The sequence below is a fragment of the Aricia agestis genome, chromosome 4 (genome assembly GCF_905147365.1).
Source record: "Aricia agestis chromosome 4, ilAriAges1.1, whole genome shotgun sequence".
In the NCBI taxonomy this organism is placed as follows: domain Eukaryota; kingdom Metazoa; phylum Arthropoda; class Insecta; order Lepidoptera; family Lycaenidae; genus Aricia; species Aricia agestis.
In genome coordinates, this window is record NC_056409.1 from 21,447,584 (window position 1) to 21,460,811 (window position 13,228).

Below are 13,228 nucleotides of genomic sequence, written 5' to 3' on the forward strand. Positions count from 1 at the left end.
ATTAATTTCCAGTAAAGGTTGTGATAAACGGATAAACCCGCAATACCCATTACCCAGCACTCAACACCATGATTTTTCTCATGCACTCAACACCATGATTTTTCTCATTTATTATTATTTGTGTAGAATGTTAAGATAATAAAATAGCTTCGATGATAAGCCCAGGTACTGGTCCGCGAACACAGTTTAACTGGAGTGTAACTCAAAAGGGTTCTTAATAAAGAATGAATAAGTCTTTGCTGCGAAACAATATATTTTGTACACAAATGTACACTATCTTACATATCATTCGATTAAAAATTAGATAATATTTAAACAATAAATATTGCTTTCAAACAAATTAAGCTAACCAATACAAATGCAGTATTGAGATGATATTTACACACGAATAAATAATTAAAATTAATAATACATACGGGACGGGCGATTCAACTTAATAATAATAATCAAATATACAGAACAAAACAATAATTATTATAATATGACTAAACTATATGAGCCTTAATTATAAAGTAAGATAAAGACCGACTAATTTATATAATAGCTGTGATTGTCTACCAAACGATTCTCAATTGATAAAACAAAGATAGCAATATAAATTATAATAATAGTTAGTTTCGTCTTTTTCCCCCTTTATTAATAAGGCTGAATTGGTATTCAGTAGGTATAATACAAACAACTTTAATCTACTTACTCTTAGTAAACCAGGTCACGTGATTAGCTCTTTATTTTTTACCAACACGGACATAGGACTCGGACGTTAGATGCTAGACTCTAGGACGTAGTTTCTTCATACGGAAGTATAAATATAATTTTCGAGAAGGTAGACACCAAAGCGTTTCTATGGTAGTCAGATGTAGTTGAAAACTTGACCACTTATATATTTTGCATGTTCTATTTAGCGGTTTTGTGGTTATTCCATTTCTTTTTGTATCAAGAACCATATCAATATTATGTCCTACGCTCATCCCACATATAGATAAAAATGATAAACAAATCGAAGCTGATCACGTGACCCGGACTACTTGGGCTCGTAATATTACCCACCACCATATTTACAGTACACTAGTTAAGTACAGCCACACAACCGCTGTGTTATAAGTTCTGGAAGTGTTTGTCCGCGTACCCCCGACCCGCGGCTTTGGGCGTGATGTAGTTCAATGTCGGAATATCCAGGCTTATTTGATTACTTTTTGGGTACTTCACGTGATTGGATTTCTGGTGGTTAAGATTCGATTGCACGTTAAAACTAATGGTGTTTAGGCCGTTGGGTTTGACGCTGGTGCTGGATACGAAGTCCGTCCACTCGTCGTCGTCACTGAAAGTGGCCGTTTTCTTGGGCGTGGCGGGTTTGGGTGCGCTGGACACGAAGTCACCCCAGTCGTCGTCCGGCTCGCTCCTGCTGTGGACGGGCGTCGACAGCTTGCTCTGGCTGCTGCTGGAGTCGCTCTTGAGAGAGTGCACGCTCTCTATGGGGTTGAACTTGGACAGATCGTGCAGGTCTATGCCGGGGTTCGGCCAGTTGATCTGCGAGAAACCCTCCAAGGATAAAGGTTGCAGGATCTGCCCGGAGCTCTGCTGACTCCTGTTTACAGGCGACGGCTGCAACACCGGCAGAGAACTAACTTGCGCCGGAACAGGCGCCAGGATTTGCGGCGAAAAACTTTTGTGATTTGTTTCTGATCTGAAGGCGGAGTCTATACTCGAAGAAATCTCACTCGGTTTGGAGTTAGCGTCTGTTCTACTTTCTAATCGAGTGGGTAATTCTAAGCTGCTAATTTGACTACTCGTTTCTGGAATGTTCGCGAAGCCAATGGAATGATTCGCGGGCGGCGCCGACTGGAACGTTTCGAAATCGTCGTCGTTCTCAACGATCGCCTCGTCCTTTTGAACCTTGTCGTCGACTCTTTGCACTGGCACCTTATTGTCGGAGGGTTTGAGATCTTGAGGATTACTGCTAACAGTCGTACTCGATATAAAGTCGGAGAAGTCCATAAAGGTCTCTTTAACTTCACCGGGGTCCGGCCAGTTCAGCGTCGGCATTATCGGCTCCATCTTGATGGGCTGCAGTATCGCCGTTCCGAATGTCTTTTCACTTGAGTCTTTTGGTGCTTCAGGAGTATTTTTAGATTCATCGTTTGGAACGGCACTCGCGGCTCCTTTGAAATGTTGAAAGTCCCAGTACTCGTCTTTCTCTGGGCTTGTTATGTGAGTCGTTTCGAGCTTTTGATTCACTATTTCTGCGTCGAAACCGACTCCTAGTGTAGTGTTGTCGTAGTGGATGGTTTTAGATCTTGGCGTCTCGGAGTCTGTGGGAGTGAAGATGTGTGTGTCGGGGAGGCTGATCTGCCGTATGGGCTGGACGCTCAGCGAGCTGGAGTATATTTTGCTGCTGGTGGCCGGTAGTTCACTGGTGAAACCGTCCAAAACATTAGGTTTGACCTCCGCGGCAGGAACCTCGCTTTCGGGGCTGCACGCTGTAAATGCGGAAAATCATATTAGCCACAGGCTTCATTCATTTTGTACATTTGTTCTGCTTATATGCCGTAATACTTGGTAAGTTGGTACCGATGAATGGAACAGGGCACATAATATTTAAAACCAGTATCTTACTAGCACCATACATCATATACAGTTTACAATGGTTCATTTAATTTCGTAGCAAATCTAATATTTTATGCTAGTGCTGATGTGCACAAGCGACTTATATAAATAGAGACTCCGTGAGTCTAATAGTCTGAAGATTTCTTTAAAAAGTAGACACTTAAATCAGAACCCCGTTTAGTTATTTATTTAAATTTTTAAATAGCAAACCTTACAACTTTTAGTCCTTATTGAATAAAACAGTACTTACCATGTGAGAGTAAATCTGATATTTTAAGTGTGGAGTGTTTATGAGCCATTTGGTCTAGAGTGGCCATTAGGTGTTCTAGGTCTAGGAGTAGCGCTTCTGCGTAAGTGTCTATGAGGACCAAGCATATGCAAACGTGTATTTTCCATGTGCAAGACATGCAAAAAATATTGTGAGTCAGAAACATGATACAAGCTGTCGTTTTACCTACACTGAGGGTTTAGCATGAGTTTCTGTAGTCATAGTAATCGTTAAAATCATCAAATAGATTTGTATGAAAATTGTTACAGCTTTCATACATTGCACATCGATATTCAATAAAGTTACGATTACGTAGCTGTCTACAGTAGCTCATGCTCACCCTTCCATAGCCCTCACGTAATTATTTTCGCTAAAATGTCGTTTTCGTTGACATGCTGTTGCATTCGCACGCGTATTATATTCGCGTGTGGAAGTGCGAACAGCGTGCCGAAGAAAAATACATATTGTAGTCGAAAATAATTACATAGATAAGCTTTTTTATAATCTCAGTAAAAACAAAACATAAAAAGTTGATCTTCACCTTTCTTTCTTCATTTATTAGTTAAAAGGGTAACAATAATTTTCGGCTTATATAATATAATATTATTACTGAGATTATAGTCATAAATTTGTTAGCAGTGTTAGCCATTATTAATACACAAATACAAAGTCATAAACTCGTATATTTACTAATTAGTGATTACTCATAGCGGAGTCATCATAATTAATTACTGTAGTTACTGTTACATTAATAAAGCATTTTTATATACAATAATTAAAATTTCATAAATATTAATTGTATCACTTCATATGTTAATTAGTTAACAAAAAGTGTTATGCAATTGCCTATTGTTAGAAAGTCAAGCTGTATGAGTGACTTACATTCCTGGCCGTGGGGGGTGAAGGGATCAACCCATGTGCTCTCCTTGTCTGCAGGCTGCTCTGAGCTCTCCGGGTTGGATTGCACCGGCTTCTGAGGCTGGAGAGGTGACGCACTCAAGTTGGCTGCAAACTTCGGCATGTTGTAGTTCCATCTTGTACCAAACAGCTGAAAATAATAAGAAAAATATTTCATAAACTTTGCTTCCGCAGCCACCTATTGTGATATGTGGTTTACAACATAAACATAGGCTTATAACAAGACACACAAAACATTATCAACTATTAACTTTTCTTTGACTTACATTCCAGCACATTAGGATCTTAGGCTTTTTTTTTTTTTTTTTATGAAATAAGGGGGCAAACGAGCAAACGGGTCACCTGTTGGAAAGCAACTTCCGTCGCCCATGGACACTCGCAGCATCAGAAGAGCTGCAAGTGCGTTGCCGGCCTTTTAAGAGGGAATAGGGTAATAGGGGAGGGGAGGGTAGGGAAGGGAAGGGAATAGTTGAGGGTAGGGAAGGGAATAGGGTAGGGGTTAGGGGATTGGGCCTCCGGTAAACTCACTCACTCGGCGAAACACAGCGCAAGCGCTGTTTCACGTCGGTTTTCTGTGAGAACGTGGTATTTATCCGGTCGAGCCGGCCCATTCGTGCCGAAGCATGGCTCTCCCACGTATGAAACGAAGTGTTGCTCAAGAGTAATTTAAGACTCAAACATAATACTTACAATATTTCGAGAATCTATACACAAAGCCTTCAAAAGGCTCTTCTGCCCCAGTGTGTTGTTCCAACTGACCATGTACGGTTGACGGATGTCCGTGTCCACAAGGTGGCCCCAGATCTCACCCAGACTTTTGTCTATATTCGCTTCTAGCATTTCACTGGGCTCAGACACTTCCTCAGGGAATATTGTTGCTAGCACCTTGTTGATATTCTCCATGATTTGCACTTCATTGTCTGAAGTTGGAAAGTCGAGTACACTTGAATGGGGCATAACATCAGGTGCTATAGCTGTATCAGCTTTTTCTGAAGATTTAAAGTCGTCAAAGTCACCAAAGTCATCATCATTATTATCATCATAGCTTCCTAAATTTTCTGAAATGTTTTTTGTTGCACTTTCTTCACTAATTTCTTCCTCAGTTACCTCTGCTGCTATGGGTTCACTGTTGTCAAAATTGGCAGTGAAATCCCCAAAGCCTTCTGCATCTGTGTTGCTGTCCCACGGATTCTCTACATTTAAAATAGACTCTGATTGTGTTTTTGTATCTGTAAATTGAAAACTATCAAAATCCCCAAAGTCATCCTCATCTACAGGGTCTACTTTGTTGACAACAAATTGACTAGCAGTTGCTTTGATTTCTTCATTAATTTTTTCTATTTCATCTTTAACATCTATCGGTAAAACCTCATCTAACTTCTTAATATCATCATTATCATTGAATGAAATATCTCCAGACGAGTTATCCAGAGCATTTAAATCATAATTTTCACTTGGTTCCTGTGACAAACTTTTAATTTGGACATTTTCAATATCGTCATCTGTTCCACCAGCGTCTTGTATGTGTAACACACTGGAGTCATTTTCATTTAACTTAGGAATCTCTGCACTTTTATCATCTGTGTGCATATGTAAGCTCTCTGTTGTTAATTCCAGATTTAAATCTTCAAGGACACAATCTTCTTGGAGATATGAGTTTTTCTCGGAATCATCACTCAGAGGAGGCACAGAGCTGTTCATTTTGGGTTCACTTCCTGGAGACGATGGGGGAATATTTTCTATTTCAACATTTAGGTTTTCACTTAATTTCAAGTCCTGTATGCTTTCTGTTTGTGTTTTATATATTGTATTGGAAGAAAAATTGACATAATTATAACTAGCACTATCTTCATCATCATCGGGTTGAGCTGAAATGAAAAATTGGCAATTAAAGCTGGTACTGAGAATTTAATAATAATTTTAAAATTGTCACTAACCAAAAAAGTTTAAGAAAAAGTGCTTTGTATTTGAAAACATTACTTTTTTTGTGTAATTAGCATTTTTGTTGATGCTTAGAATGTGAAATAGCACTTTGATGATGAATGAATACACAATGAGTATAAACATTTTAAAGATTTGTCATCACGAATCACTTTGAATTTGCAAAAATTAATATAAAAAGATAGTATCAAACAGATAAACAAAGCTTAAGCACAAGGACATTCAATTCTAGGTGCTTCTTGGATGTTGAGACTTTATTATCGACGATTTACATGGAGTTATCAGATTTTGTGTTACACAGAATGTATTCTATAAATATATCATTATTACGGCAAAAGATATAAAGTTAACGTACAATTATACTGGAAATCGTAGTCTTCGGGCTCCTTGTCGTCTTCGCACTGCTCGGGTGGTGGTGGACTGCTACAAACCAGAGGTGGTATCGACATTTCAACTTGTACTTCTTTTATCACGACCTTATTTTATTATGGATATCACGACCACTATAACTTCAATGAGCAAAACAAATACACTGTTATAATATCAACTATGTCATTTTCCTTCCAAATAAGGACAGCTGTTCATTGTAAATTTTCGATTTGTGTAATTATATTTTTTTGTCAATTTTACTTCGCCAATCATCAATGTCAATCTGTCAAAGTTTTCAATTCCATAGACATTTTTTTTTTTGTTAATTCGTCCCGGTCGGGACAGGCAAAGGGAGCGTTGCCCATACAGCCATTTCTATGTTTTCTCTATTTAATGAATGATAGTGAAGGCCGAAGCCAATTCTTTTATATTAACCATCTGAAATAGAGTTTTCATCAGGCCGAAGCCAATTCTTTGATATAAATAATATGAATAATAAGTTTTTTCATCAGGCCGAAGCCATTTCTCATGTTTTGATAGTATTGTTTTGTTTAAATATTACTGTCCCTTCTTCAATTTGACATATTGTCGTCATTGGTTTGTCTTGACGTGGTCTTGACTCTTGACAGATGCCTAAAAAGGCTAAAAAGCCTGCTAATAAACAGTTCAAAGTTATGTACATTAAATAATATTTTATTATTAAAACTAAGAAAAACGAGATGAAAAGCAAATATAAAAGAGAATTATTTACAACCACAAAGTACTTATATATAATTAGGAAATTTACAACACATATCCGTTACAGAGAACTATCTCTGTGTTACTATATACAATCTCAAGGTATATAGGTAATGACTGGTGAGTACCTATTTAATTATATATCACCAATGGTAGAAAGGACGTACTCATATATTGGCTTATAACAATCGGGTGTTTTCAGAAGCTGCTGAAGGGAGTGCGGGATGGCTTCAGCAGTTTTAAAGATATCCATCAAGTGATTAATAAAAATAAATCTTTGAAGAGTAAAACTGTTACAAGTAAAGAAAATATGATCCAAGGTTTGTTCAGAATGATTACAGTAATTACAAACGGGTGAAGACAATATATTCAATCTATGAAGATGAGCATTAAATCGACAGTGACCAAGTCTAAGACGGCAAATAGTAGAATAAAATTTCCTGTCATGAAATGAAACACCTTTAGTAAACCATGGGACTGACAACTCCTGTTTAATCTTAGAATACCATTTTCCTTTGGTTTCCATGGTCTGTTTCCAAAAATTTGTAAATTCGATTTTAAAGGTTTCTTTTATTTTGACTAAAACGTCAGATTCTGGAAGACATATGTTTTTAATACAATGCTCCTGAGAACAAGTAGTTATAGCTCTTGCTAAAAAATCGGCTTGTTCATTTCCCTTAACACCAATATGTGACGGTGACCAGACTAAAACTATAGTTTTTTTGTTTAATGTTGTTAATTTTGTATATTTTTCTCTAATATCATGGATAATATAGTTAGTTGTAGCACAAAATTTGGGGTTATTTAAGTTTTGAAGAACGCTAAGACTATCGGACACTATAATCCATTTATCATAAACTTGAGTTTCAATATACTCTAATGCAGACAGAACTGCTAAACACTCAGCAGTAAAAATACTTGTTAAATTTGGAAGCCTAATACCATATCCTTTCTTATCCTGTTTAATATATATGGCTGCTGATACCGCCTCAGAAGTCTTTGAACCATCAGTATAGACTTGTTGATAACCAACTAGGTTACTTAGTAAAAGGTAGACATCTTCTTTGCACTTCAAAGAATTATCAATTACAATTTTTAGTGGAAAATATTTAGAGCTAAATGTGCTCATATAGCAAGGCCATAAGTCACTTTCATATAAGTTATAGTCTTGCTTTATTTTTACAATTTCAGGTAGGTAATGTAATAAAATAGAAGAAGAAGAACCACTCTGCAATTTTACAAGAAGAGGATGATTTTTAATGGATGAAATTCTCAACAAAAACCTGTATATTAAATATTTAAAGCGAATTTTCAAAGGAGGGATGTTACATTCAACCTGCATTGATATTATGGGTGTGGAACACATCGCACCAAGCACAATCCGTAAGCACCTATTTTGAACTTTATCTAGTCTATCAACAAAATGTGGAATAGAAGCAAAGCATACATAACCATATTCAAAATGGCTTCTTACAATAGCCTTGTAAAGAATTAATAAAATTTTTGGATCAGCTCCCCAATATGTGCCTGCTAAAGACTTTAATATATTGCAATCCTTTAAAGCCCTGTTTGCTAAGTAATCAATATATTTATTAAATTTGAAGGAGTTCTGAAAAATCACACCTAAGAATCTAACAGTTTTGTCAACTGCTAACATACTATCTCCATATTGTAGGACAATGTTTGTTGTTTTGCTAGATTTTTTGAAAAAACTAAAACTTTGCTTTTTTCAGAGCTGATGTCCAAGCCCAGATCATCATAATAGGCCTTAAGGCCAAGGAGAGCAACTCTGAGATTTTCAATAGCTGCAGACAACTTGTCTGCAGTACAATATATAGTTAAGTCATCTACAAACTGTAGGTTAGTAATGTTTTGACCTAAGACAATATTTAACTTATGTATATACAAAATAAATAGTAAAGGACTGAGAATTCCACCTTGACTTATTCCTTTGTAGGAATACCTTGGACCAATCAGTTTATTTTCAAATTTCACATATAATTTACGACCACTAAGAAAATGATACACCCAATTTACCAATTTTTCAGGTAATTGTAAAGAAGTTAAAATAGTTGAAAGTTTTTCCAAATTGACATTATTATATGCGCCAACAACATCAAAGAAAATACCAACCAATATTGAATTACAAGACAGAGCATTGTGAATGTCCAAACAAAAATGACTCAAGCTCTCTCTAGCCGAACGGCCACGCCGAAAACCGAACTGATTACTAGGTAAAATATGATTTCTTTCTATAAAAAATTCCAATCGCTGTTTAATAAGCTGTTCAAATATTTTGCCAACACAAGAACTTAAAGTTATAGGTCTATATGAATCTGCAACATTTATATCCTTTCCGGGTTTTAATATTGGAACGAGACAATCTGTTTTCCACTGTTCAGGAATCATGGAATGGCACCACAATGAATTTAATAGATTAAGGAACAACTTCATATTTTTGGTGTCTAACAATTTAAACATTTTGTAAGATAAACAATCTAGACCACAAGCAGAATCTTTACGAGATTTTATGGCTGCTTTCAACTCTTCAAATGTAAAACTATCTACTAAAAAAGAATTTGGAGATGTTGTCACATTGGAATTACTGTTCTTATAATTATTTGGTACTGTATCTGGAGTATATTTATTTAAAAACTGTAATATCCATTCACTATCAATGAAACTACTTCTAGGTGTATAACTTCGGTTGAATTTTTTTATTTTCATCCAAATTTGGCTCATAGGAGTTAATCTACTAACAGATTTACAAAAGTTTTCCCAAGAAAGTCTTCGCTCTTGTTTCAATACGCGTTTTTTATGCGCCTGAAGACGCTTAAATTCGACAAAAGTTTCAATACAAGAATTCGCTTTAAACCGCGCATAGGCTTGACGACAATCATGTACAGCCTTGGAACATTTTTCATTCCACCATACTAATGGAATTTTAACTTTTTTTTTAACGTTACTACAGGCAGAACTTTGAGAAACAGAATTAGCAGTTGGAGTGCAGAACTTAGGCTTATTCAAACCGTTGATAAATGTGCCACATTTATCAACAGTTTGAATTATAAGCGCACAGAATCTATTATAACTGTCGATTAAATCGCATGTTTCAATTTGAAATTTTTTTAATTTCTGATTAACAGTTTTTTCATACAAATCCCAATTTACTGTTTTCAGATTCGTGTGAAGAGGAAAACTTTCAAATGTCTGTGACAAGTTACTATGGGGAGAGAATGATGGAGAAAGATTCAATGTTGTCAGAGTTGGTAAATGATAACTACCTAACGAGTCTGAAGAAACTTGCCATTCACAAAATAATGCTAACGACGCCGAAACAAAAGTCAAATCTAGTGCATTTGGCTTCCATCTATGCGACCCTACAGTGGTTGGACGTCCATCATTCAAGAGAACCAAATCATTCTCATCAGCGACATCAACAATATCTCTCCCTCGCGCGTCAACTTTGCCGCAACCCCATAAAGTATGATGCGCGTTAAAGTCTCCAGCCAAAATTATCGGTTTCGGAATAGTGTGTATTAAATCATTAAATTTTTTCTTATTAAATTCAGGAGTACAGCTTCCTGGGCTGTAAAAACTTACAATCGAAATTTGTTTCTGAAAAATTTGAATCTGAACAACAATATTTTGTAAAGAATCATCATAAAATGTATTAATTTTGTTATAGACTATAGTGTTATGAATTAATATGGCTACTCCATTGTGATTATTACCACAGTCATTTCTCACAATAGAGTATCCTTTCATGTTAAATGTGATATGTGGTTTGAGCCACGTTTCACTAATTATACAAATGTGGATGGAATTATCTAATAGAAATTTTTGTAGTTCATATTTATTACTTGGCAAGCTTTGACTGTTCCATTGCATAATATTTACTTGGGCAGAGAATGTGAAAGATTGTTATTTTTTTCTTTTATAGTTTCTTTTATTGTTTCTGAAAGAAGCTGTGAGTTTATGCTTGCATTTTGAGTCTTGTTCAGAGTAATAGCTTTAATTAAACATTCTGTGAGTAACGTAAGTGCGTTTTTATTTGAGAGAAGTACATTTAATAAGTCTTTACTATTTGTGTTTTCATTCAATGAAGGGAAATTTTGTAATTTATTATTAAAAAGGTCTGCATATGATGTAGTTGTATACTTTTTTTTATTTTCTTCTATTTTCATTTTTTTAACTCTACATTCTCCAGATATAGATAAATGGCTACCTTTGCAATGTACGCAAACAGCTTTATCTGGGCTTTGAGTACAGTTTTTATAATTGTGAGCCTCGGCACATATCGAGCAACGCTCTGCATTCTTACAAAACTTTGCTAAATGTCCGTATCTTAAACATTTATAACACTGTTTCACTGGTGGAATATATGTCGTAACAGGAAATCGCCACATATTTATTAAAACATATTCAGGCAATGATGTAGAGCACGAAAATGTAATTGCCACTGATTGCGTTGGTTGCAGCTCAAAGCTGTTGTTAACCTTAGCTTTTCTCATTATTCTACGTACACATATTACCCTTTTTGTACTACTGGAAATTGCTTTATAAATTTTTTGATTGGACATTTCGGTCGGTACGGAGTTGATGACACCAGTCAACTCCGTGCTACCAGCTGGAATGCTTGCTTTTAAATTTTGGTCTCGTAAAAAAGTAGTATTTTCAAGAAATGCGTTAGCTAAGTTCGGCCGATTAAAATAGACTCCAACTTTGAATTTATTAATTTTTCTCAAGAAAGATATTCCCTTAATCGATTGTTGGAAAATACGACTTAAACCCATGAGGTCGCGAGTACCTATAGGAGTTTCACCTGTGCTTTCCACGAAGACTACAAATTCAAATCCAGCTGCGCTGTCCTCTGGATAGCGACGGCTGTAATCATTTACTCTATAAGGAGCATATTTGCTAAATTCCTCTGTGGGATCAGACTGTTCAGAGCTACTCGACTCAGCCTGATCATCCACCGGACTAGACGTTAATTACCTACAAAAATTGCAGCGATACTGTGAATTTCAAAAATAGCGGGATCACCTATTACAGCCAACTGTTACAATTTATACGACTTTTTAATTTAAAAATCAATTATTCTTCACGAAAAATATTCTTTACGAAAAATGTTCCGTGAACTATCAAACTAAGGCACTAGTGATGTGGTGTGAATGTGTGATGCAGATTTTGGTATCGATATTTTTATCGAAATTTTTTATGCGGTTGCGTTATTATCTACATTAATATTATAAAGCATTAATATTATGAAGAGTTTGTTTGTTTGAACGCGCTAATCTCAGGAACTACTAGTCTGATTGGAAATTTGGAAGTATTCTTTCAGAGTTAGATAGCTCATAGCCAAGAAACAGAGGAAAATGTGGAAAAAACGGGGAATAATTTGAAAAGACTTATTTCACGCACCATCCAGCAATTTTTATGTTGTTTGGTATAAATAAAAAGAAGACCACATGATGTCATAGGCTATTTTTGTGGGCTCATTTATCTTTGAAATTCCTAATTTACGGGGGTGAAGCCGCGCGGAAGGTCTAAATTTATTTTAAATATGCGTAAGTTTTATTTTATGTTCGAAAGAAGTGGTGCTTAATGCTTACTCATATAATAACTTACAATAATTAGTGCATCTTTGAAGAATGATTTGATGACCTTCATCGCTTTTAGTCCTATTTCAGTTTTCCCAAAGATGCAAAATTCAAAGAGAAATGTATGAAAAAAATCGGCCAAGTGCGAGTTGGTCTCGCGCACGAAAGGTTCCTTATCATAATAGAGCAAAATTAGGCAAATAATGTGTTTTTGTACGAATCCTTAATTATTTAGTTTATTTTAATTTTATTATTAATTGTTGAAGTATAAATACAATGAAGTATTTTGTACTTTTCAAGTGCCTACTTAGTACCTGTTGCCATTATTGATATCGAGCAAAAAAATAGCAAAAAAAATCAAGATTGTTGTGTGGGAACCCCCCTTAATCCTTAATTAGGCATCAAGAAAGTCACACAAGTAGTCGCATGGGGTCTTTATTGACCCCAAATAAAAAAGTGAAAATTAAGTTGAAGAAATGAATAAAACGAAGTATCAATAATTATGCAAATTGTTAGAGGGATTTATTGTAAATAATATTATTAAACAAAAACCCTGGTTTGCCTCTTTACAACAAAAAAAAAAAATCACTCAACCTCTTTTCTGCCTCGAAATCTCCTAAACATCACCATAGCTGAGATCGAGATGAAAAAAAAATACTTTTCACTCTGATAACCAGATTTTTTTTGGAGCACCGAAGGAATTAGATTTTGAGATAATATTGACAAACATATTTTACTCACTTTATGGTTTTTTACGCACTTTTGGTCATCACCCTCTAATCATCAT

General features: G+C 35.6%; 1 protein-coding gene and 1 long non-coding RNA gene across 4 annotated transcripts; one reads left to right on the forward strand and one right to left on the reverse strand.

Moving 5' to 3' along the window:
* Positions 1–295: 295 nt before the first annotated feature.
* On the reverse strand, positions 296–6,369 carry LOC121726554 (probable GPI-anchored adhesin-like protein PGA55). Of its 2 annotated transcripts, XM_042113956.1 has the most exons (5): positions 6,087–6,369; positions 4,481–5,658; positions 3,755–3,920; positions 2,855–2,962; positions 296–2,477 (listed from the first exon to the last, which is right to left on the reverse strand). In XM_042113956.1, the coding sequence occupies exons 1-5, from the start codon at positions 6,178–6,180 to the stop codon at positions 1,096–1,098; spliced, it is 2,928 nt and encodes a 975-aa protein (XP_041969890.1). In that variant the 5' UTR covers positions 6,181–6,369; the 3' UTR covers positions 296–1,095. The 2 variants fall into 2 exon arrangements, with proteins under 2 accessions (XP_041969890.1, XP_041969891.1); XM_042113957.1 differs by lacking the exon at positions 2,855–2,962 and having other exon boundaries at positions 297–2,477.
* Positions 6,370–6,896: 527 nt separating this feature from the next.
* LOC121726560 lies at positions 6,897–10,996 on the forward strand. 2 transcript variants are annotated; one of them, XR_006035554.1, is made up of 6 exons: positions 6,897–6,958; positions 7,041–7,158; positions 8,030–8,221; positions 8,572–8,698; positions 8,887–9,072; positions 10,019–10,996. It is a non-coding gene; the product is annotated as an uncharacterized LOC121726560 (long non-coding RNA). The 2 variants fall into 2 exon arrangements; XR_006035553.1 differs by having other exon boundaries at positions 7,041–8,221.
* Positions 10,997–13,228: the final 2,232 nt, after the last annotated feature.

Bases quoted from the DNA above. Each gene is read 5' to 3' on its own strand.
- LOC121726554 (XM_042113956.1), bottom strand. From the start codon at position 6,180: ATGTCGATACCACCTCTGGTTTGTAGCAGTCCACCACCACCCGAGCAG. The intron at 3,921-4,480 runs GTAAGTATTATG...TATTATTTTCAG, and splicing joins GTATAGATTCTCGAAATATT to CTGTTTGGTACAAGATGGAA. The intron at 2,478-2,854 runs GTAAGTACTGTT...CCGCATTTACAG, and splicing joins ATCAGATTTACTCTCACATG to CGTGCAGCCCCGAAAGCGAG.